General features: G+C 42.0%; 1 protein-coding gene across 1 annotated transcript in view; it reads right to left on the bottom strand.

Moving 5' to 3' along the window:
* Positions 1-26,070, bottom strand: part of NBAS (NBAS subunit of NRZ tethering complex) — an 892,343-nt gene that overhangs the window by 763,411 nt on the left and 102,862 nt on the right. Inside the window, exons 10-12 of the mRNA XM_030198850.1 lie at positions 11,318-11,456; positions 7,258-7,326; positions 3,372-3,500 (exon numbers count right to left, since the gene is read on the bottom strand). Of these exons, the coding sequence (XP_030054710.1) occupies positions 3,372-3,500; positions 7,258-7,326; positions 11,318-11,456 (337 nt within the window). The remainder of the gene's footprint in view (positions 1-3,371; positions 3,501-7,257; positions 7,327-11,317; positions 11,457-26,070) is intronic.

The raw sequence follows: 26,070 nt of genomic DNA, 5'->3' as shown, positions 1-26,070 counted from the left end.
AGAAAGAGAGAGTGAGTCTGGGTGTGAGTGTGTTTGTGAGAGAGTGTGTGTGTGAGAATGAGAGTGTGTGCAAGTGTGTATGTGAGACACAGTGTGATAGAGAGTGTGTGTGTGTGCCCATCCATGCTCCTCTGTCCCCTGCCCCCTCCATTCATCCCTTTCCAGCAATTCCCCTCTCTCCCTGAGCCCTGCCCTCCCAATCCATGGCCATCCATGTTACTCTGTCACCTGCCCCCTCCATTCATCCCTATCCAGCATTTCCCCTCTCTGCCTGAGGCCTGCCCTGCAATCCATATCCATCCATGCCCATCTGTCCCCTCCATTCATCCCTATCCAGCAATTCCCCTCTCCCTGAGTCCTGCCCTTCCAATCCATGCCCATCCATGCTCCTCTGTCACCTGGCCCCTCCATTCATCCCTATCCAGCAATTCCCCTCTCTCCCTGAGGCCTGTCCTGCAATCCATATCCATCCATGCCCATCTGTCCCCTCCATTCATCCCTATCCAGCAATTTCCCTCTCCCTGAGTCCTGCCCTTCCAATCCATGCTCCTCTGTCCCCTGCCGCCTCCATTCATCCTTTTCCAGCAAGTCCCCTCTCTCCCTTCCATGACCCCCCCTCACATCCATGCTCCTCTCTCTCCCATGTCCCAGCCTGGCCCGCCCTCTTCTCCCCCCCCCCCCTTCGCATCCATGCATCCCTTTTTGTTTTTTTTTCTTCTTTTTAAATTTACCTCCATGGCGGTTCCGGCAGCGAAGCGTCAGGGAAGGAGGCGGCGCTCCCGACGTCTAGCTTTCCCTTCGCTGTGTTCCGCCTTCTTTTGACGTCATCCTTGACATCAGAAGAAGGCGGAACACAGCGAAGGGAAGGCTAGACGTCGGGAGCGCCGCCTCCTTCCCTGACGCTTCGCTTCCGTTTTTTTTTTTTTTTCCGCCCTCGACGTCATGACGTTTGACGCGAGGGCGGGGCAGAGACGGCTGGCTGGCTGGCTTGAAGGCTTCACACCACGAATCCACGAACCCTTCAGCCTGGGAGTGACGTCAGATGGCAGGCTTCACACCACGAATCCACGAACCCTTCAGCCTGGGAGTGACGTCAGATGGCTTCATGGCTTCACAGAACGTTGTCCTCAGAACGTTGAGGGTGCGTTTTATTATATTAGATTACACAAAACAAACAAGCGCATCAACATTATTAGCATCAAAATAATACAGAGATAAAACACTCTAAAAGTCCCTGAACTTACATCCCTTCTCTAGATACCCTACCCCCGCCCCCAAACCATCCCTCCATTTCCCTCCAATCCCCTCCACCCTAATCAAGAATCAAGCACTAGAGAGTCGGGATGTGAGGATCAAGTAACATAGGAATCCCATACACGGTGATATGCCAAAATGTGTCCATTGTGCAGGGCAGTCAGCTTAGACATCAGATGTAGATAGTCCAATTTGCGCAAAACTACACTAAGTCCAGGTATAGTAGGCTGTTTCCACGCTGCCGCCAAAACCAGTTTCGACTTTAATTTCTATCCTCTGTACTCATCATCTTCCTAGCCTCTCACCAACCCCAGTTTATCACTCCTTCACATTTCATTTCTGGTCCCATTAAATTGACTCCCATTCCCCTTTTAAAACTTCCATTTCTAACCTCTCTCACCTCCTTCAATGACCTATTTCCTTTGTCTTTCACCCTCTTTATAGCCCTTTGCCTCTTTCTTCCCCTTCCCAAGCATCTATGCCTCTGCCTCTACCCTTCTATGGCATCCATTCACCTATTTCCTCCCCACAAAATTTACTCTGTTTTTCCTTCTTACCCCAGCATCCTTCTTTCTGCTCCTTCATCTCCAGCTTCCCCTGCATATGCCCCTACAACATACACAGAGTTTATGTCCTCCTCTTCTTTCTCAGTCTTCCAACATCAGCCCCCTTCTCCCAGCACTAGTCCCACTTGTATGTGGCAAAATGTTTCTCTGAATATGCTGCATAATTGACATAGAACTAATTAATATTTTGCAGTCCTGTTTCAGGCCACCAATCCTAGTATTAGACCCTTCTCCCAATTCAACCTCCAGTGCCAGAATCTGCCAGTCATCCCTCTTCTCCTACCTCCAAACCCTACATCAGCCTTCTCCATCCCCAGCATCAGAACCTTCTATATGACATCCCCTTCTCCCACCCTTCTATCAGTGTTTGTCTCCCTACTCCCTCCTCTCTGTGTCCGGCATATTCCCCCCTCCTTCATAGTTCAGAATCTCCTCCTCTCCCCCCTTACCTCATAATATGACAGCATTTCCTCTCTCCCTTTTCCTCCCATTCAGAGCCCCATCTCTCCCCCCCCCCAAAAAAAAAAAAAAACATGATATGACATTTCTCCCTTTCTCTACCATCCCATCCAGCATCCCCCCCTCTTGGCCCTTTAACATGATCTGGTATCTTTCATTTCCTCTCCTTTTCTTTGCTCACCTAGTCAGAATATCCCTGATACAACACCTCCCCCCTTCTCCCACCAACGATAGTCCATCACCCTCCATCTCCTCTTTTTCCCACCTCACCTCCATTTACATGCTCATGTTGTCAAATGCATGTAAATGATTAAAATATCCACAAGTGGATTCATATTTTACCATTTAAAATATGCACCCCCTTACAAAATCACCACTAAAATGCTTACATTAGGAAAATAGCTTACAATACTGAAAACATTAGAATAAAGATGTATATATCTATGTTAATCAACAATCTCACAAATTCATCCCATTTTAACATCACCCAGAGCTCCCCATTACACATGATCCATCTTCCTTTTCCACCACACATATAAGTCACCCAACCTGGAATCAGCAACCTTTGAAAACAGAAAGCCTTTTTACAGTTGATATATGGCACAAAATATTTCAAAAGCCCCAATTCTCTCATCAATCAGTATACTCATGTAAATTGCTTCCTTTCCTCCCCCGTCCCCCACCTCCAATCAAGATACACCAGACAGATACAAAGACTGAAGACACCAGAGTCCACACCTATCCAAGAACATGGAACAGCTCCTCCTACAATAGAGAAAGGCTCGTAGCCAGCACAGCAGAGGTCTAACCCAGTGCTGTGCCGTTCAACAATGACTAACCTCAGTGAACAGAATTTTAAACATTACCACTCCCCCTAATCTAAAAATAATCAAAAATGGTTCTCATTCTACATCTACAGTTAGTATGACAGGTATGCAACAATAGACAACCAATAGCAATGCCAGCCAGTTCAAATCCTAAACTTTGCCTTCACCTATATTTAGAGGAATAGAGAGATACATTATTTGCTAAGTCAGAACAATCTTGTTTTCTAGTGATACTTCAATTCTTAATCATATTAATGCAACATACCTGGTCATTTTGATTCCATTCTCCTTGTTGCTTCAGAGAAGGAAGTCCCCAGATTGTCAGTTTTCCTGAGAAATGAATGGCTGCCAGAAGTGTTCCATCAGGAGACAAGTTCAGTTTAAAAATACCATCCTTTATAATACAGCATTTAAAATAAAAAACAAAAGAGAGAGAAAAACAATGACACATAACAGAGAACAGTTTTCAAAGAACAGATCTCCACATATGGTCTGCTATCTGTCTACCTGTTTACTCAAGTCTTTGCTTCAGATTTTCACTAGGTAGTTGTGGTTTGTTTGGTTTTTTTTTTTTTTCTTTCTTCCCTCCGTCTTCTCCTATCTCATTTTATTGTATTAAGAACCTCTTTACCCACTGAATCTGTGTTTTACCATTCCCACCATAGTAAGTCTCTTATCCCTTATTTGTCCTGTTGTCTAATTAGATTGTAAGCTCTGTCGAGCAGGAACTGTCTCTTCATGTTCCAAGAGTACAGTGATGTGTATGTCTAGTAGCACTATAGAAATTTAAGTAGCAGTAGTAGTAATTAATAGTAGTAGTATTTCTAAACTACTTTAAGCCTAAAACAGGCCATATGGCAGTATGTCAAGCAGAAATAAATAAATATAGAAACCTGAACTGTATTATTTGATATATTTTTGATTTTGTTGTATTTCTATACCATCTCTATCAAACAGAAGTTTGACCTTAAGTGGATCAAAACAAAACAGCAACATAGAATGACAGCATTCTGGATACATGGAATAAAGAACATCTGCACATAACTATGTTTGATTTTCAAGGTCCTCAGACACAATGGGCCAGAGTACTTAAATAATAAGTTAGCCCTTTACACTCTTTGAGACCTCTAAGGTCCTCTCAAGAATCATCACTATATATACTTTCATCAAAAGAAATTGTATATTGTGGATACCTGCCAGCGAGCCTTCTCAGAAGTAGCCCCCATGCTCTAGAATTCACTCCCAGAGGGGCTACATATAATTTGAGACTACTCTACTTCAGGAAACAGGTAAAAGATTGGCTCTTCTCCCAAGCCTTTAATACATAGAGTGAGTGACTATACACCCATTCTGCACCTGGACTAGCTTGCTACGCACACTGTAACTTAGATCAGTTGCTTATCTCTTGCTTAACTATATAAAGAACGCCCCTTGAATTTAGCCAACCGTCAAATTATCCCAACTGACTCTGTACCACACATTTTGTTCCCATCATATATATATGTCCTTACGCCAAGCCCCCTCCTTGCCCATCTTCAAGTCTTTGCTTAAAGCCCACCTCTTCAATGCTGCATTCGGCACCTAACTCTTACCTTTCAGGAACTCCAGACTGCCCAATTTGACTGCCCCTATCGGTCTGACTGCTCACGCATCTTTTAGATTGTAAGCTCTTTGAGCAGGAATTGTAACCCTAGTAGCGCTTTAGAAATGTTAAGTAGTAGTAGTAGTAGTAGTATATATAGTCCCTCAACTACATGGAAAGCTGTATTGTTGAAAATCATTATTATATCTATGTTACTTGAATGTTCTAACGCATGCTTATCAGGTATATCATTAGTATTATGCTAATATTGTATTATATCTCTGGTATTTGAATTTCAGTGCTGTTAAATGTGTATATTTTTTATACTGTTTCACAGTAGTTCTATTATTAGGTTTCAATTTACTGTTTTCAAGTATCTCATTTACTATACTTATGTTTATACTTGGTTATTTTACTATTGTTATGCTGTTAACAAAATTGTAAGTTTGATGTTAAATTGTACCTGTTGTACACTGCCTTGGGTGAAACTCTTCATAAAGGCAGTTAATAAATAATAACAAAAAAAAGTGACAACTGTGCTGGTAATTTATTTATTGAAAGAACTAATTGAATTTGTTCTAGAAAATCCATTTTTCTCTTCACTATTATACTAAGGGACACTCACAGTAACCAGTGCTAACTTTTTGAAGGAATTTCCTCCCTCTTACTAAATATATTTTATTTGTGTTATTTAAACTAATATTTCACAAGCTCATGGCTTTTGTATGGAATGACAGTTATTCCAGTGAAACATATTGATCCTTAAAATGTATAATCATCCTTCAACTTTTGTGCATTGAATCAAAATTCTGTACCAATTGTAAGGCAAGTTGTCAAGAGCTCAAGTTACACATAAGATTATATACTACTAGGCTGTAAACTTCTTTCTACCTAGGTGTGAACCACTGTTCCCTCTAAGCTGAGTGGGAGTTCTCCACCTATAGTCCTGCCAGGGGGAGGAGCTGTTTCACTACCATATTTTCAATAGTGAGGGCTAAGCAAGCCCTTTAGGACTCCAGGGAACTTGCCTGTCCCTACTGATTGAAAAAAATAATATTGAAGTACCATCCCTCACTGGCAGCAATGCAGTTAGATGACCACCGCTCAGCTTACAGAGAACAGTAGTGTGAACTACAGGCTTTATGCTGATGATTTGTAATTCTTTGTCCCTGCGAGTGGGACATCATCATAGGCATTTGATTATGTTACTCTATATATTAAATCAGGGAGGCACTGGATGTATAACAAATTAGCTTTAAACTTTGGCAAAACTGGTATCATGATACTTAGTCACTACTATTGCCAACCTGTACATATAGTTCTTCATACTGAAGACTAGTCAATAACCTTTGTTTCAAATATGAAAACTTTGAATTTTCGCGTTCATTTTGAACTGAATTATTAAAGCAGTTACCAAAAACTGTAAGTTACAAGTGATTCCATCACCTGAAACCATTTTTAACTTCATAAAGTCTTCATATGATCTTAGGGATTTCTGCACTTACTACTACTAATACTACTACTATTAAATAATTTCTATAACGCCACTAGATGTGCACAGCACTGTACACATTAGATTCCAGATTCTATATACCACAACATAAGTTGCATGCGTAAATCCAGTCATACTCTGGATTTGCATGTGCAACTTAGTTAACAAGTCAATCAGCACCGATAATTGCCACTTAAGCAATTATTGACACTAACTGGCATTAATTAGAATTTACACAAAAAACTGTCTAAGTGTATTTTGTAACGTGATGCACGTAAATTCTAAGTAGCATAGTTGAAAAGCAGGCATGGCCATAGGTCTGGAATGGGTGGGTCATGGGCGTTTTTAAAATCCATGCACATTGTTATAGAATACACCTGGTCCATGCCTAATTTAGGCGTCACCATTTACAGTGTTTTACTTGTCGTAACTGCCCATGACTAAATTTAGTTGTGCGGATGGGCGCTCAACGTATTCTATAAACTGTGCAGCCATTTAGGCTTATTCTATAAAGTATGCATAAATTTAGGCGTACTCTATAGAATACACCTAGGATTTTGGAATCGATTTTTTAGGCATGATATACAGAATCTAGTCCTAGATGCAGATACTTTTCCTGTCCCTAGAGGGCTCACAATCCAAGTTTGGGTTTTTTAGGGTTTTTGTTTTGGTACCTTGGGCGATGGAGGATTAAGTAACTTGTCCTCCCCTTTAAAGCTCACATTCAGCTGTTTTTTCACATTTAATATTGCTATATTCTCCTGGGATTTTTATTTTTTATTTTTTTAACTTGGAGACACTCACATTTGTGGACTTTAGTTTGGTAAGATATTGTTACTATTAAACTAGTAAAACACTTGTACAAAAATCAATAAATGATATACAAAAACAAAGAGTAGATATTAATCTCACTACTATGTACTCTCTTTTTTGTATATCATTTGTTGATTTCTGTTCAAGTGTTTTACTTGGTTGGAATATATAAATGTCAAATTTAAAAAAATTGTTGTATCTCATATCATGCAAGAACAAATGCATGAAGCATTAACAAAAATTACAGAAGTAAACTGCTAATACCTGATCTCTTCCCTGTCTGCTGTAAAATCTCCAGTTCATAATCCTCAGTAATCCTCTTCTCTTCAATGCCTAGAAAACATAAATACATGAACTGCTGCGATATCAACAACAATTATTATAATACAATGCTTGATTAATTTATATTTTGGCAAGGAAGACCAAATAAAAGCCAAAGTGTAAGAGAAAGCAAGCAAGGTAGAAAAAAAAACCCACACAACACACTATTACAAGGATTTCCACTGCTACAAAACAAGCCCCTTTAAGAAACCATGAACAGAGCATTAGCAAATGAAAATAATCATGTACAGGGATCACATTTTCTGCAGATGGCGACAATTATACAAGTGGAAGGCAAATCTATAAAGGAGCAACTAGATTTAGCTTAGGGAGCGTCTTATTGGGGTCTATTATATAAAGGAAAGTAAACACTTACCTTTCTTTATAAAATACGAGTATAAATGCGCATATATACACATATGATTTTTGAAACAAGTACTTAGGGAATATTTTTCAAAGGCGCAATCGCGTTTTTAGCGCGTGCTAACCGCTAGAGACGCCCACAGGAATATATGGCATTTATCACACGCTTATTTTAATGTGCTAAAAACACTAGTGCGCCTTTGTAAAAGGCCCACTTAAGGAGCCATAGAGCTGGTGAAAAAAACTCACACCTGTAATCCAGAGAAACATGTGTAACGTTATAGTATGCTATAAATTATGTGCTTAAGTGCAAGTCCAGTACTTAAGCACATAATAAACTCCCACCTGTACAATACTGTTATATTGTCATATATTAGGAAACAGGGAGGAGAAAAAGAAAACCAACCCTTGCATGGAGAAAATAGGGCAGAATAAACAGAAATAGCAAGAAAGGAAACTTCACAAAAGGGAGCATGATAATCAGGAAGTAATTTTCTAAATCAGTACTTCAATGGGATGAGGCACTGGGAGCTACAGATCTGAAGAAGCCTGTTTGTTTTCCAAATTCCCCAAAGCATTAGCAGAATGTTTCAAACCCTCATTGGACTCAGGCTTCTTCAGATCTATAGCTCCCAGTGCCTCATCCCATTGAAGTACTGATTTAGAAAATTACCTCCAATCACAGGTGACAGTTTGTTTTCCAAATTCCCCAAAACATAACCCTTGGACTCTGTCATCTGTGATTGTAGAAATTCTAGCTTCTCATCAAACTTATCCAAATGCTCCAACGACGACTTCTCCAGACTTCCCATAGCTGCCAAAACCTCCTTCCAACCTTCACCCAATACACCTGTCTGGGTTTCAATAGGCTGCAGACTGGAGACATTGACCTTCAGGTCAAACACACAGGAAAAGCCACTCCCCCTGGGGAATCTGAAATCCCAGCCAACTCAAATTCAACATGAGGGGCCCCACTTCTCTTCAGGTCCACCCCACTGTACAGCTTCGGCATAGAGACGCTATCCGACAGGACGCCCAAATCTCCAGACCTGGAGGCAAACCCACTTCTGGGTATCGGGGGAGTACTTTGCACTTCAGGGCTGAAGGAGAAACCATTCCCTTCACAGCATGCACCTTCAGAGCCACTAACCTCTGACGCAGGAACCACAAATGGATCGAGAGTCCACTGTCCGGGAAGGGCACCAGAACCCTCCTCTGCGGGAAAAGTATGTGCTTTCCCCTTCCGTTTTCCCATTCAGGAACAGCTCCATGAGCAGCAGTCAAACAACCAAAGGAGCTCGAACCTCAGTGTATGCTCCCATAGCCATCTTGACTCTTCCCTCTCTAATAAGTTTTTTCCATTGTACTATGCCCTTATGCTTTAGACTTTTAGCATATTTGCTTAGATTAAGTTCAGCATTCTAAAAAATATGTTTTGCTGATGCTATGGAATTCTGTGTAGATGGATTAATTACCTCATATGTGGTTGAGGGTATAAATGAGAGCATTTGACTTGGAAGAAGAGAGATTTCTCACCCAATCTTTCCTCCTTCTTGTCAACAATAAATATTATGCAGCTCTAATAAAAGACCAGTTTTACCGATTTCAAGGAATCCACAGAGACTGTTAAGTACTGAATCGTTCTGCTTCCAGATAGGAGACACCCATGCAAGGGCCTGGCTGGATAGCAAGGAGATGATATAGGCCATTCGGGCCCTGTCAAAGACGAAATCCCCAAAGATGAAATCCTTTGCTTGTAGTTCAAAAATTATCTGGCAATGATTAAACAACCACCAACAAGTCTTCGGATTCCCATCATACCAGGGAGGGGATGCAAATCAGATTCCAGAGGTGGCTACCAGGATAGTGCTGGCAGCCAAGGGGAGAGGCGCTGCGGGCATCTGAAGGTGATCCATATGCAGGGTAAGATCCCGGACTGAACCTGAGAGTTGCTGCAGCTTAGAAGGAAAACAGTTGAATCAGCTGAATGGCTGGTGACTTGCTCGAGCTCATGGCCTTCACAATCTGTCACTACAGTGTTGGGTGAGCTCTTGGGTCGCCGGTGGATATGGTAGTAAACTCCATACTAGCGGTAGGTGAGTCTTCACTCCTGGTGCTGGTTGGGCAGTAGCTCTTAAAAGAGCCCTTGGGGGCAGGCATGGCAGAACCGGGACCGGAGATGGCTCTGAAGATAGCAAAGCAGAGGCAAAGGCTTGGAGACAGAATGCAGAGATGATGGCTGGAGATAGGAATGCACAGCGAGGCTAGGCAAGGCAAGGCAGGCCGACACTGCAAAGGCAACATAGGAAGAGCTCCAGACCCCAGAAACAGTCCTGTTGATGATGACATCAGTGGGCATCATCCTGGGTCCTCCCTGCAGTGGGCCATGTAAATAAACAGCTGGTGTACACATGTGCACCTACGGAAGTCAGCTTCTACCGGCACGAGATAGGAGCAGGTGAGTGCTCACATGCAATGAAGATAATGGCACTGGCAGCCTGTATGCCAATGGACCAGCCTGGAAGACTCATGTGGATGCTATGGAAACCCTCCCTGATCACAAGCCCTGCAGGTGAGTTGGGGTGCGGGCACAAGTTGCGCACTAGATTCATTGAATAAGTAAAAAGGGTTGATTTTCATGGCCAAATGGGAGTTATGAAGTTGGGATGATCATGACTGTTGGTTTTAATTATCAAACTCTTGGGAGTGTGTTCCTAAGGGCCCATAAGATAACAGGCGAGGCACTGGCCAACTGTTTAGACAATACGGAAAGCCTAAGATCAAAGAGTCAGAAAACCTACCCTGATTCCAAATGCATATAAAACAACTGGATAAATCTTTTCAGATTCCTTTGCAACACCAGTGTTCAAAAGAGGGTTATCACAGGGGTAGCAGGGAGCAGAGGCAAAGTCTTGGAGGAAAAGCTTTTAACAGAAGTTCTGTTCCTTTCAAGGTAAGGTGTGTCTGCTTGGCTATATAGTAGAATAAGTGCTGGAGTCATACCAAGAACTAGAACTTGGGCCTTAGACCTAGCCAGAGCTAGATCCTGAAGTCAGAACTGGAACTAGAACCGAAGCTTGGAGCTTATGACAAAACTGGAACTTGGTGCAGAAGCCAAAACCAAAATCCAAAGCTGGACCTGGAGCTGGATGAGGAAACACAACCAGAAGCAGCCACCCTTCCTAATGTTATATGGCTCTCTGCTCTGATTGATTTTGATTTGCTGGTTAGCTCAGTCACTAAGGCTCTAGTCTTTCTCTCTCATCTGTCACCAAGTTGAACACCATCCACACTTTCCCCTGATGCTACTAGGAAAAAGATATATCCAATGCATAGATTACAAAAGCAGTGTGATGCCTGCTTGTACATTTCAAAAGGGTCAGTCTCACTCAAGTTGCAAAATTAATTATAGAGACAAAAATTAGAAAAGCTTTCAAGAATTTGCACAACATTTATAACAGGATACCAATGACTTAGCTTGGCTTACAGTATTACTGTTTCAAGTTTCCAAGTGTATGCAACATTTTAGCACCCCTGAAAGAGACACTTATGTAATGTTTTGGAAATTTTTAGTAATGCTAGTGTTTTAGTAGGAGGCATTAATTGTCTAATATTACATTTTGTTTGCAATATTACTTACAGTGCTAATATTATCTTCATAACTAGTGACCTGCTTATAATAGGGTGTTCCAGAGAGAATCCTCCAAGCTGTTATGCCACTTTGCATTGCTTTGGATACTCCATCTTCACTGGTCTCACAGCCACCCACAAGCAACAGCCTAGAAGGAAAACAATGATGTTAAGTGGTTGCAAACAGACATTGTTTTAATCTACAAAGCTCAACACAACTGAACAGAATGCTGTATTGGATAGTGCCTGTAGTTCTCATCTAGAAAGTCAAAGTCTTGAAAAATTCCAAAAAAATTAATCATGGAAATTAATTTTGATATTCATCTTTCTAAATATTTGAGTACCTATACAATACAGTGATGTGAAAAAGTTTTTCCCCCTCTTCCTGACTTCCCCCTATTATTGCATTCATTGTGCTCTTAATAATTTCTGATCTTTGAACAAAATGTAATATTAAATAAAGGAACTTGAGTACGCACAGTAAGCTGTTCCATAAATTAAGTAATAATTTAAAAACTAATTCCTCTGTTTACTAAGCCGAACTAGCGACTGCCGTGAACTGATGCCGAAATTGCACTTTCACTTCAAATGGACTGTGTTGGCATTGCCGCGCAGTTTAGTAAACAGGGGGGTAAATTATCCAACACCTATATCACCAACATGAAGAAGTAACTGCCCCCTTGGTTACTCAACCAATTGACCAAATTTAATTCATAATTAGATTCAAGGGACTGAAAATAGCCAGGCCTGGATTTCAGCCAGCCTTGTTGAATCTAAACCTCACTATCCACTAAATCTTACAACAAAAGTGAAGTAGTCACCACAAACCCTCTACAAAGGAAATGCCAAAAGAGAAGAGAAAAAAGTTGTTGAAATATATCAGTCTGGAAAGGTTTACAAAGCCATTTCTAAAGTTCTGGGACTCCAATCCACCACACAGTTAGAGCCACTATCTCCAAATGGAGATGACTCGGAAAAGTGGTGAAAAAGTGGTGAATTTTCCCATCTGGGAAGTACATCAAAAGAACTGCAGGCCTCAGTGATTAGGACCCCACAATAAGACTGACAAAAATGTGATTAATGGGACTGTAGCAAGGCAGAAGATTGTAGATATTAATGTGGGCTACTGTTAAGACATTTTTGTTTACCACTAACTTGTGTTAGTTTAGCACAAGTCCCATTATATGTATTGAGATTTAGTTGCCAATAACTGGGGTTAGCAGAAAAATAATGCATCTTAACAGCAGCCTACAATGACATCTTCTTCTCAGAAACCGCTGCTATCCAAGATAACATCAATGTTTATCTCACATTTGCAAAAACACACTTGGATGATCCCCAAGACTTTTGGGATATCATTCTAGGAACAGGCGAGTCAAAAGTGGAACTCTTTGGACAGCACAGGTCTCATTATATCTGCTTTTGGCTCCCTTTCCCTCCTGTCTGAGAACCCTGTATTCCTGGTGCAGTTAGCACTTCTGCCTTTCTCTTGTCTGGGTGCCTGGTGGCACTTCTGAATCCTATCTGCTTTTGGCTTCCTTTCCCTCCTGTCTGAGTACCCTGAACCCCTGTCTGCCTTGCTTTTGTCTAGGTGCCTGTGGGCACTTCTGAACCCTATCTGCTCTGCTTTTGTCTAGGTGCCTGTGGGCACTTCTGAATCCTGATTCCTGGTGTTCCTGCCTGCTAGTTCCAGTACCAGTTTTCCTCCAAGCCCTGCCGGCTGCCTGCACCCAGGGGCTCAACCCCCGGGGAACGGCGGCTAAGTGTAGGTGAAGCCTAGGTCCAGTCCCAAATGTTCCTGTCCAGTGTGTTCCGGTCCAGTGTGTACCAGTCCAGTGGGTTCCAGTCCTGTGGGTTCCAGTCTAGTGTGTTCCAGTCCGGTGCGTTCTAGCCCGGTGTTGGTTGGTGGGTTTTGCCTGCTGCTGCCTCTCCTCGTCAGCAGCCCAAGGGCTCACAATTACTCCAGGGTCCGTGCCTGCGTGTTTTGAACCTGAGAACGTAACAGTTTTTTTTATTTGTTTTCTTTCTCTTCAACCTGACTGAGCTGTGCTTTTGGGAGGGAGAAAAACTCCTCCTGAGTTTTCTGCTTGGCTGAATAGTGAGGATTGGAACCGATTACTGACAGAACTTTACCTGAGGGGGAAAGGATGAAGTGCACGTTTCCCATTTCTTTTGAAGGTTTTTGAAGTACAAAAGAACTGCTTATACCAAGGCATAATTGCGGAAGGACAGTACAGCCAGGCAGGTAGAACTGTGATTGATGCTAGCTTTACTTGAACTTTTTTTTGTTTTGGGTTTTTTTTTTTTGCTTGGGGGGGGGGAGGGGAAGTACTCTGATAAGAAGCAAAAAAAATCCTGGAAGGGACTGGGATCTGGATAGTGGTGGGTTTTTTTGTTTGTTTATGTCTGTTTCCTGTGTCCTATCTACCCAAGGAGATGAGAAGGTCCTTTTTCCATAATGTGATCTCAATTCTCACTAGATGGAAAACCCCAAAGTCTCAACAGAGACCACAAACGTTTTTTGTACAGAATAGAAAAGGTTCAAAGAAAGGCAACCAAAATGATTAAGGGTATGGAACACCTCTCATATGAGAAAAGACAAAAGAGGTTGGGGCTCTTCAGCTTGGAAAAGAGGAGGCTAAAGGGAGATAAGATGACTAACTGTTTCCAGCTCTTGCAGAATCTACAAATGCCCATTATTCCAGTTTTTTTCAATGTTGCTTCCAACCATTTTGTCTGGAATACAGTGTCCTAAGCTGCAACTATCAATCACTCATCCTTAGGTTTCAGTTATCCCCTTTCACTTTTCAAGGGGCCAGGCTTGATCTTTGTACAGTTTCTAGAATAGCACTTTATATTTCCCAATGAATCTCTGTATTTGCCACTTGTTTTTTCTTGTTTGCCAATTTACAATTGTGATGAACAACTTATAGATAGTAGACAGACAAGTTTTGGTTTGTAATATTTGAGAATGTTACTTGCATCTCCAATAGAAGCATTATTCCCATTAGCCGCCAATATGGCATCAAATCTGGCTGCCTGGTTAACTGATTTTTGCAGTTTGCCATGTCTTGGTGAAGGGCTATTAACTGTTTGAGCCAAATGTTGGTAACTAGATCTGGGCCAGGGCTCTTCCAGTTTAGTGCACTTTTTAACCTGTTTTCCAGTTCTTCTTGTTCCTTCCATAGCTATTCCATAACTGTAATGTTTGCCCATTCCAAATTCTCCTATATGCAGAGTAGCCATTTTGCTTCTTGGATGTGCTCTACAGGGTCTTACCTTATCTTACCTGCCTAATCCCTTAATAAGGTTCAAAGCAGGGCAACAAAAGAAATTACTGGAATAGCTAGGCATTACAATCTAATATAATCATCATTAAAATGAAAAGAAAAACCTATTACAAAAATTTAGAAAATAAATAGGATTTCACCAGTTAGGATTTGTGCATAAATTTCACCAGATTGTTTGTTTCAGTTTTAGTTGGTGGCGTTTTCACTGTACTGATGTTCTTTCCCAGCTCCCTGTAGAACTGGTTTGAGTTTTCTCTAAAGAATTTATGATATCACTTTTCTGTTTTCCTCATATCTCCAGAATGTTTGTGCTTCAGCTGTTATTTTCAATTTATTATTGGATCATATAAATGTAACATCTTCCTCCATTAATATAGCATGCTTCAATTTGATGTTTTGGATCCTACTCATTATCTTTTGTGATCTTAACCTTTTAGGTAACCATCTATCAAAGACATCTCTGCTCATAATGAGTTTATTTTTTCTTCAATATGATTTTTCCAAGGAGGAGTTCTCTCTTTTTTTTCATCTGGCCTTGTGTCCTCATTGATAAAACTCTCTCAGTAATAATTTTGGCTGCACAGTACTGTATTTGGTTATTTTCTGTAATATCTATAGATTGTTAGCTCATACAAGTTATGGCCTTATTCATCTTAGTTATCATACTCTTTCCTCTAGATCTATTTTAATGCACTGCCTCCACTGTATGCAAATAGATCTCATGCGTATTCACTGTGGAAATCCTGAAAACCCAACCTGGTGAGGGACGAGGTTGGACACCCTTGCTCTAGATGTTAAATTCATGGTGGCTAGAGCGGTCTAGAAAGCACAAATAAATAATATAATAAATTCAACTTGGGTAACCTTTCCCTCTCATTGAACCCAGCATATGTATCTATATCCAAATGGGCCAGCAGCTCAACTGTTAATTCATCCAACTCTGGGTCTTTCTCCTGCATTTCTTGTTCCTTTTTTCCATTATCGGCCGAGTACGCCCATGTGTTAAGCACGCCCCAGTCCCGCCTTCGCTATGCTTCCGACACGCCCACGTGAAATTTGGTCATCCCTGCGATGGAAAGCAGTTGAGGATGCCCAAAATCGGCTTTCGATTATGCTGATTTGGGCGACCCTGGGAGAAGGACGCCCATCTCTCGATTTGTGTCGAAAGATGGGCACCCTTCTGTTTCGAAAATAAGCCTGCTGGTGTCCTTCTATCTGACTAGAACAACTCCTTCTTTGGAGGGTCCTCAGTCTCTCATCACCAGCAAGGTTATATCCAATTATATCTGCCATATATGGACTGCATAGCCTCAGTTCCTCCTGTCACCTTGACATGTAACATGTACTTTCCATTTCCTGAGAAAGCAGTGTAACTTACATGCATGTGCAGGAATAAACTAAAAATATGCTGAAAACAGCAAACTAGGAAATCTGAGGGCTAGCTGGGCCATATTACAGGCCTAGTATAGGAAGGAATATACAATTAACACACTATTGTATACCTAAACGAATACATTAAAGAACATGCAACAGCACTCAAACACAGAAACTCAAAGAAAAATGCATACGTTTTTGCATTTTTGCCTACTGTTGTAATATGATGCCATCAAGTGGCCAAAAAATTTGCAACTACAACTTTCAAGAAAATGGGTTGCTCTAGTTTGACAAGTCATAGGTGCATCACATTCAAGGCTCCCAAGAAACACACTTTCGGCTGATTTTAATTTTTACTTACAACGCTCATCCAACTCTTCTAAACATAGTCTTGCCATGCTTAACCTAACTGTTCATGCAAAACTCCTACTAATTAAGTACTAGCAACAGGATATTTTAAATGGAGGAAATAGGTCCTAATTTAAGATTTTTTCTCTAGTTTTATGCCTAAAAAAAAAACCAACATAAGAGAAAAGCAAGCATACCTTAGGGGCATAATCTACATACTGCCAAGTTCACAGGTACTGTTTGCCCCAAACCACCTGCACAAATTTTAATTTGGCATTTATATTCTTCTTTTATCAATAGCTGCTTGGTTCAAGACAGTTTACAATAATGTATTATTTACATTCAATTTACAACTATTATAAAAGTTCCTTTTTTTTTAGCTAACATAGTAATAAGTTTTAAAAAATGCACTATAGTCTTATGTAATTGTAAGCTACAATTAAGGGGCCCTTTTAATAAGCTGTGGTAAGCACTAAAACGATTACTGCAGCTACAAATGCCTCATCACAGGGCCGCTCAGGTATTCTGCCATAGTTTTGGGATCGGCATGCACTACCCACATGTTAAAATATACAATTTATTTTTTGGCGCTGAGAATGAGTCTGTGGGCAGAGAGTGGGCATGTTCGTTCTGCACTAATCGATTAGTGCAGTTACATTGCTGCGTGTTAACCGATTAGTGTATGTTTAGCACGTGAGCCTATTCTACCTACAAAACAGGTGTCAATAAGTGCTCCTGAAGTAATGGGAAAATTAGCATGTGGCCATTAATGCTGGAAATGGAAAAATCGGCCATTTTACCCCCATGTTAAAAATGGCATTAGCATGCGGGAATGACCTGCATAAGGATGTGCTAAGGCTACTTATTACCATAGTTGGTAAAGGGGCTCCTAAAAGATTTGCAATATAACATAATGTAAAAATTAAAATTAAAACCAATCACAATAAAACATGTGAGTAACACAACCCACCATCAAGTAAGCCTGTTTATATCCAAGTGTCTTGGTTTATAAACAAAGGAAGAAATTGAAACAAGTGAGTTTCTTTTCGTATGAAGGATAGTTTAATTTCCGTTTCAAATTAAAAAAAAATCAATTTCACAACTGGGAGTTTTGCCCACAAGTCTGTTTCCTTCTGTCATTTATAACCTCAGTTGCGAAGAGACTGGTTATACCAAGTGAAGGTCCTGCCTAGAGAACAGTGATCAACCAGCTCTGTATTACCGAAGAGACTGAGCTGATGCACCATCTTATTACATTAAAACCAATAGCAAGTGTTTTTGCCCAGCTCTGTTACAGATTCAAAAAATATTAACAAACTACATAACTTATGAAGCAATAGTGCACGCTCTATACCTATTAACACTATTCAATATACACAACTTTTTAGACTTAATTTGTGTGCATATTTTATTAAGTATGTATATAAGCACTCATCACACCTAACCCCATTTCTGGGAACATCTCTGCTCAGATGAGGTCAGCTTATGTACATATGTACATACAGGCTATATGCACATACGTTTCTCCAAGTATACTCCAGGCAATATGACAAAAGGCTATTCCTGCACATAAACCTTACCTATAGAAACGCTATTTAAAACCTACCTAATCTCACAGGTAACTAATGTAGTGTTATCAACCAAGTAGCCTTTATTTGTTGCATTTGTATTCCACATTTTCCCACCTATCTGCAGGCTCAATGTGGCTTACAATGTTCCATCATGGCATACGCCATTCAAGAGTAAAGAAACAATTGGTATTAAATGAAGAACAAATATAACATAATAGAGCTGAGCAATCCGGTATAAAAAGAAAACTTTGGCTGTGGTATTTTATACATATGCACCTTGAACAGCCAAAATCACTAGCACTAGGCTATATAAGCAGTGGCCTAAGGCAGCATCATTTTCCCGGGGGGGGGGGGGGGGGGGGGGGACACAGGACAGACCAATTACTACAGTTGCCTTGCATCTTTTTCTACAACTCTTCAAATCTCACTTACCCTGTACCAGCTCTGGGAGTACGCCCCTCTGCTCCATAACACTTCCATCTATTTAAATTATGCACACTGAACCCTTTCAGTATAGCAGTGGTATAGCCATTGGGGGGGGGGGGTAGACCCCTCTACTTTGGGCTTGGGCCCCCTCAAGCTCTGGGAGTACGCCCCTCTGCTCCATAACACTTCCATCTATTTAAATTATGCACACTGAACCCTTTCAGTATAGCAGTGGTATAGCCATTGGGGGGGGGGGGTAGACCCCTCTACTTTGGGCTTGGGCCCCCTCCAGCTCTGGGAGTACGCCCCTCTGCTCCATAACACTTCCATCTATTTAAATTATGCACACTGAACCCTTTCAGTATAGCAGTGGTATAGCCATTGGGGGGGGGGTAGACCCCTCTACTTTGGGCTTGGGCCCCCTCCAGCTCTGGGAGTACACCCCTCTGCTCCATAACACTTCCATCTATTTAAATTATGTACACTGAACCCTTTCAGTATGGCAGTGGTATAGCCATTGGGGGGAGGGGGTAGACCCCTCTACTTTGGGCTTGGGCCCCCTCCAGCTCTGGGAGTACACCCCTCTGCTCCATAACACTTCCATCTATTTAAATTATGTACACTGAACCCTTTCAGTATGGCAGTGGTATAGCCATTGGGGGGGAGGGGGTAGACCCCTCTACTTTGGGCTTGGGCCCCCTCCAGCTCTGGGAGTACACCCCTCTGCTCCATAACACTTCCATCTATTTAAATTATGTACACTGAACCCTTTCAGTATGGCAGTGGTATAGCCATTGGTGGGGGGGGTAGACCCCTCTACTTTGGGCTTGGGCCCCCTCCAGCTCTGGGAGTACACCCCTCTGCTCCATAACACTTCCATCTATTTAAATTATGCACACTGAACCCTTTCAGTATAGCAGTGGTATAGCCATTGGGGGGGGGGGGGTAGACCCCTCTACTTTGGGCTTGGGCCCCCTCCAGCTCTGGGAGTACGCCCCTCTGCTCCATAACACTTCCATCTATTTAAATTATGCACACTGAACCCTTTCAGTATAGCAGTGGTATAGCCATTGGGGGGGGGGTAGACCCCTCTACTTTGGGCTTGGGCCCCCTCCAGCTCTGGGAGTACACCCCTCTGCTCCATAACACTTCCATCTATTTAAATTATGTACACTGAACCCTTTCAGTATGGCAGTGGTATAGCCATTGGGGGGCGGGGGTAGACCCCTCTACTTTGGGCTTGGGCCCCCTCCAGCTCTGGGAGTACACCCCTCTGCTCCATAACACTTCCATCTATTTAAATTATGTACACTGAACCCTTTCAGTATGGCAGTGGTATAGCCATTGGGGGGGAGGGGGTAGACCCCTCTACTTTGGGCTTGGGCCCCCTCCAGCTCTGGGAGTACACCCCTCTGCTCCATAACACTTCCATCTATTTAAATTATGTACACTGAACCCTTTCAGTATGGCAGTGGTATAGCCATTGGTGGGGGGGGTAGACCCCTCTACTTTGGGCTTGGGCCCCCTCCAGCTCTGGGAGTACACCCCTCTGCTCCATAACACTTCCATCTATTTAAATTATGCACACTGAACCCTTTCAGTATAGCAGTGGTATAGCCATTGGGGGGGGGGGTAGACCCCTCTACTTTGGGCTTGGGCCCCCTCCAGCTCTGGGAGTACGCCCCTCTGCTCCATAACACTTCCATCTATTTAAATTATGCACACTGAACCCTTTCAGTATAGCAGTGGTATAGCCATTGGGGGGGGGGTAGACCCCTCTACTTTGGGCTTGGGCCCCCTCCAGCTCTGGGAGTACACCCCTCTGCTCCATAACACTTCCATCTATTTAAATTATGTACACTGAACCCTTTCAGTATGGCAGTGGTATAGCCATTGGGGGGGAGGGGGTAGACCCCTCTACTTTGGGCTTGGGCCCCCTCCAGCTCTGGGAGTACACCCCTCTGCTCCATAACACTTCCATCTATTTAAATTATGTACACTGAACCCTTTCAGTATGGCAGTGGTATAGCCATTGGGGGGGAGGGGGTAGACCCCTCTACTTTGGGCTTGGGCCCCCTCCAGCTCTGGGAGTACACCCCTCTGCTCCATAACACTTCCATCTATTTAAATTATGTACACTGAACCCTTTCAGTATGGCAGTGGTATAGCCATTGGTGGGGGGGGGTAGACCCCTCTACTTTGGGCTTGGGCCCCCTCCAGCTCTGGGAGTACACCCCTCTGCTCCATAACACTTCCATCTATTTAAATTATGTACACTGAACCCTTTCAGTATAGCAGTGGCATAGCCATTAGGGAAGGGGGGTAGACCCCTCTACTTTGGGCTCGGGCCCCCTCTAGAACTGCAGCACATCTTTAAATGGCTGGCGGAGATGCCGAAGCCCCGCCAGCCAAAGAAATACAATTCCCCAGCTGCTCCCCTACTTGTTGCATGCAGTAGTCGGCAGCATGCCTCCAGCTACCAATGCCAGAACTTCTCTCGCACATGCTCAGTTCTTGCGCAAGCTCAGCATGCTTGGGAGGTCCTGGAGTCAGAAGCTGGGGGCACACCACTGATTTCTACATTAAAGAAGAATGCAACAAAGAAGAGAGTGGCAGAGAAACTGTGTTTCTTTGGCTGGCAGGACCTCAACATCACTGTCTGCAAAGGTATGTTTAGCACATACAGGGGGGGGCAAGGGAAGAAAGGAGGAGGAATGTGTTGACACCTCAGTCCACCCCAAAAATTGGAGGGTGGCTGTGCCCCTGATTTACAGGCACAACTTCCTGTTGCTAATCTCAAGAGATCAGCAACAAAAGAAACAACTGTGAGTCCAAATTTTATTTAACAGATGGGCTGAAAGCTAGGAAACAGAGGAACTCCATGACTTTACTATTATTGCCACTTAATTTAAGGTAGGGAGAGATGCAAGGGCAAATGTTGTTAAGGAAGGGGAGAAGCAGGAAGAATAGATGGCGGAAGAAGAGGCAAACGGGTTGATTTTAGAGAAGGGGGCTATGAGATAAGAGAAAGTACTGAGGGAATGAGAATGGTAGGAAACCAGGAACTCAAGAGTTTAAGTACAGCTGTAGGGATAAGAACATAAAAACAGCCATACTTGGTCAGACCCATGGTCCATCTAGCCCAGTATCCTGTTTCCAATAGTGGCCAATCCAGGTCACAAGTACCTGGCAGAAACCCAAATAGTAGCAACACTTCATGCTACCAATCCCAGGGCAAGCAGTGGCTTCCCCTGTGTCTCAATAGTAGACTATGGACTTTTCCTCCAGGAACTTATCCAAACCTTTTTTAAACCCAGATACGCTAACCGCTGTTACTATATCCTCCAGCAAAGAGTTCCAGAGTTTAACCATTCATTGAGTGAAAAAAAATCCTCCTCCTACTGTTCACACTTTCCAAAAATACTAGGACTAGGGGGCATGCGATTAAACTACAGTGTAGTAAATTTAAAACAAATCGGAGAAAATTTTTCTTCACCCAACGTGTAATTAAACTCTGGAATTCATTGCCGGAAAATTTGGTGAAGGCGGTTAGCTTAGCAGAGTTTAAAAAGGGGTTGGACGGTTTCCTAAAGGACAAGTCCATAAACCGCTACTAAACGGACTTGGAAAAATCCAAAATCCCAGGAATAACATGTATAGAATGTTTGTACGTTTGGGAAGCTTGCAAGGTGCCCTTGGCCTGGATTGGCCGCTGTCGTGGACAAGATGCTGGGCTCGATGGACCCTTGGTCTTTTCCCAGTATGGCATTACTTATGTACTTATGTCCTATTTGTTTTAAAAGTATTTCCATGTAACTTTATTCAGTGTCCCCTATTCTTTGTACTTTTTGAAAGAGAAAAAAAAGTCAGTTCACTTCTACTCATTCTACATCACTCAGGAACTTGTAGATCTCAATCATATCTCCCCTCAGCCATCTCTTTACCAAGATGAAGAGCCCTAACCTCTTTAGTCTTCCTTCATATGACAGGAGTTCCATCCCCTTTATCATTTTGGTCGCTCTTCTTTGAACCTTTTCTAATTGAATGTAACACTCGAGGTGAGGTCACACCATGGACTACTACTACTTATTTCTGTAGTGCTACTAGATGTATACAGCGATGTACATTAAATATGTAAGAGATTGTAAGCTCTGTTGCGCAGGGACTATCTATTCAAGACAGACAAACAGGACAAATAAGAGATAAGAGGATTACTTACAGACATGGGTATGGAACAGGTGAACAGGAGTTAGGAGTTAAAAGCAAACTCAAAAGGGTGGGCTTTTAGCCTAGATTTGAAAATGGCCAGAGATGGAGTTTTGATGTACTGACTACGGAATTTTATTACATGCGTATGGTGCAGCAAGATAAAAAGAACCAAGTCTGGAATAGGCAGTGGAGAAGAAGAGTACAGATACGAGAGATTTAACCAATGAGAAGAGTTCCCGGGAAGGAGTGTAGGGAGAGATATGAGTGGAGAGGTACTGATGAGCTGCAGAGTGAATGCACTTGTAAGTCAAGAAGAAGAGTTTGAACTGTATGCGAAAATAGATACAAAGCCAATGAACTGACTCGAGGAGAAGGCTAATATGAGCATGGCGGAATATAAGTCATGCAGCAGAATTTTGAACAGATTGAAGAGACATATGGATTAGTGGGAGACCTGAGAGAAGCAAGTTGCAATAGTCTAAGCATGAGGTAATAAGAGTGTGGATAATGGTTTTGGTACTGTGCACAGAAAGGGACGGTATAGAGGCATTATAATATTCTTGGTCTTATTTACCACCCTTTCCCAAATAATTCTTAGCATATTGTTTACTTTTTTTGGCCACCGCTACACACTGGGCAGCAGAAGATTTCAGGGACTGGATAGGACAGTGGAAGAGCAGAGTCAGATTGACTGGAGTTGGGTAAAGCGGGGGAATTCAGGGCCTGGATGGTAACTGAGAAACATGGGGAAGTGCAGCATTCACTTGAGGGCAAAGTGAGGACTCTAGGATTAGGAGGACAGTGGGAACTAAGCAACTGGGAGTAGGCTGTGTTAAAAGGTGCTGTGGAATATGAGACAATGCAAAAAAAAGATGGGAAGATGGTGCAAAGGACCCATAGTAGAAAGGGGCAAGGGAATGCAGATAGGAGGGAAATACTCAAGAAGGGGATAGGTCTTTTTGGAGAGTGAGAGAGGGTAGAAATCAAGAAGGTGGAATGAATGGGAGAAGAGGTGATTAGCAGAAGAAATGTGATGAAGGCTGGAGGGATAGACCACTCCACATCATAATATATTCAATGTATCACAGACTTTATTTTATTTCTAATCTGCTATGCTGGCTTGTGATGTCACATCAACTGAGTGGAGTGGAAGAGTGGCCTAGTGGTTAGAGTGGTGGACTTTGGTCCTGGGGAACTGGGTTTGATTCCCACTGCAGGCACAGGCAGCTCCTTGCGACTCTGGGCAAGTCACTTAACCCTCCACTGCCCCAGGTACAAATAAGTACCTAAGCCACATTGAGCCTGCCATCTGTGAAGGTCTCGTGGCTGTGACCCCAACACTGTCTATCTAGTGGCACATCTGGCTCCATCTGGAAGCATGCAGTAATCTCGGGCAAGGACATTTTGCTTATTTAGCCCCAGATTGCTTGAAGCCTCAGGAATTGAAGAGATATCCAGACAACTAAGACATTTTTGTGATCTGTTATAACTACAATAATAGGGCTCAGACCAATCACCTATCATGATGGTATCAAGATTTGAAGGCGATGTCTGTTATTGCACAGACAGCACTCATCCGGAATACAAAGAATTATCACTCTACGTCCACAAAAACATCAGCAGAAGCTTATCACCATGTAATAGTGATGCCAGCTACCTATGTGAAAATACTTTCATATGACAACAAACTGAGGTTGTATAAGGTTGTATGACTATTATTCTAAAGGTATACAACCTATACCTTTAGAATACCTTTAGAATAAAAAGTATTCAACCTCAGTTTGTCGGTCTATGATCGTATCTTCACATAGGTAGCCACTCCGGACTTTAGGAGGCTTCTGCAACAAGGAGTGTGTATTATTCCATTTGGCTTCTGTGTATTCTGTCATTCTAATTATTCATATCAGGAACTTTCAAATTCTAATCTTTATTTCTGTTTATATTTTTGTTTCACACTTCATTTTTGTAAATAAACATTTTTCTATTTGCTACGCGGTCCTTGTGACTTATCAGTGAATAAAAAGAGGGATTTCTGGATTTGGGGATCCTGTTATTAAATGTGTCACCCTAGATTTTATGCCATTACTTGGCATCTATGTTGTATACTGACCAATGTTGCATTACTTACACATCTATGTTGTATACTGACCAATAGGGGTCAGTATCAACTGTTATCCTGACAAGGCAAAGAGAATGAGTGGCAGGTAAGGAACAATGGCTAATGAGGGCAAGAGAGGCAGGGGAAGGGAGAAGAGGGTTGCTGGAAGAAAAGTACATTGGGTGGAAATGAAAGACTTGAGAACAGATGAAACAGCAGAATAGAAAAATGGGGGAGGAGTGAAAGAGGATGGAACTAAAGCATGAGTGGATGTGGGATATTGAAAGTCAATAGGTGCTGTAGATGAGAAGTTTAAAAAAAAGGAAACTGAAGACCAGAGAGCGAGAGGAGACACATAAGATCTGAGGGTAGGCAGAGAAGCTGATGAAAAAAACTGAAAAAAAAAAAAGATAAAAGGGAAGGATCATTGTCAGACAGATATGTAGGAAGGAAGGGCAGGCAGGAAGAGAAAAATAAAAAATGGAAGAGCACTTAGGAAAAGATTGTCCAGGGCCAATATGATTATGAAGCTCAAATAATCAAAGGCAAAATAAAAACATTTTGCGTTTTTAGGATTGAAATAAAACAGATTTGGGAATGTAGATTTTATATATCTTTCTGTTTTGTTGTTTTATTTTGCCTTTTGTTTCTAAGTGTTGCAATAAACACTATATGCTAGCAAGCAGTTTCTGTTTAAGAATCTGTCACAGTCTGGCATCTTGAAGTTTTCAGTTCATTTATATCTAAAGTATGGTGCCCTATTTTGTATTTAGAGAGGGTCTGTCCTTATTCTGCATGTCTCCATGGTGAAGGATTATGCTTGTTAGTAGGAGTGTATTGGTGAGCTAGGGACCAGTATATTCGAAATGCTGCCTATGTAATATTATTTGAATTCTGGGAGTTAGTACTTCAGTATGACACACTTTCTACAAAGAAGATGACACTTTTTTGCAATGTTTTCAGTTATTTTGGTTGTAACCACAGAATATAAACTAATGCATATGTCTCGGTGACAGTTTTACCTCAGAATACCATACTATGAAAACCTGTGTGCTATTTTTAAGTAGCCAGTTATATTCTTTTCTTTCACACAAAACAAATCATTAGCATAAATATAGAATATGCATCCAAACTCATACCCAATATTAATTTTCACAAATAAATTGTAAACTTGTGGTAGGAGTGGGAAGTGAGTTAACAGGCTGAAGGCTCACCTAGAGCACATAACAGTTTTCAAAGAAAGACAGGGCCTGTTCAAATGTGTCCCACACAAGTACCCACAGTCATTTGCACCTGATTATTCTGGGGGCACGTTTTCTGACAAACATACAATTGTGTGCATCTTGTTGAAGTTCCCACCCTAACCCTGTCCCAGTCATATGCAGCAGGGCTGGATTAAGTCCAACAGATGCCATAAGCACAGGCCAACAATAATGCCCCTTGGCCC

This window comes from Microcaecilia unicolor, chromosome 3 (genome assembly GCF_901765095.1).
Source record: "Microcaecilia unicolor chromosome 3, aMicUni1.1, whole genome shotgun sequence".
Taxonomy (NCBI): Eukaryota; Metazoa; Chordata; class Amphibia; order Gymnophiona; family Siphonopidae; genus Microcaecilia; species Microcaecilia unicolor.
This window is presented reverse-complemented; position numbering and strand designations above follow the sequence as displayed.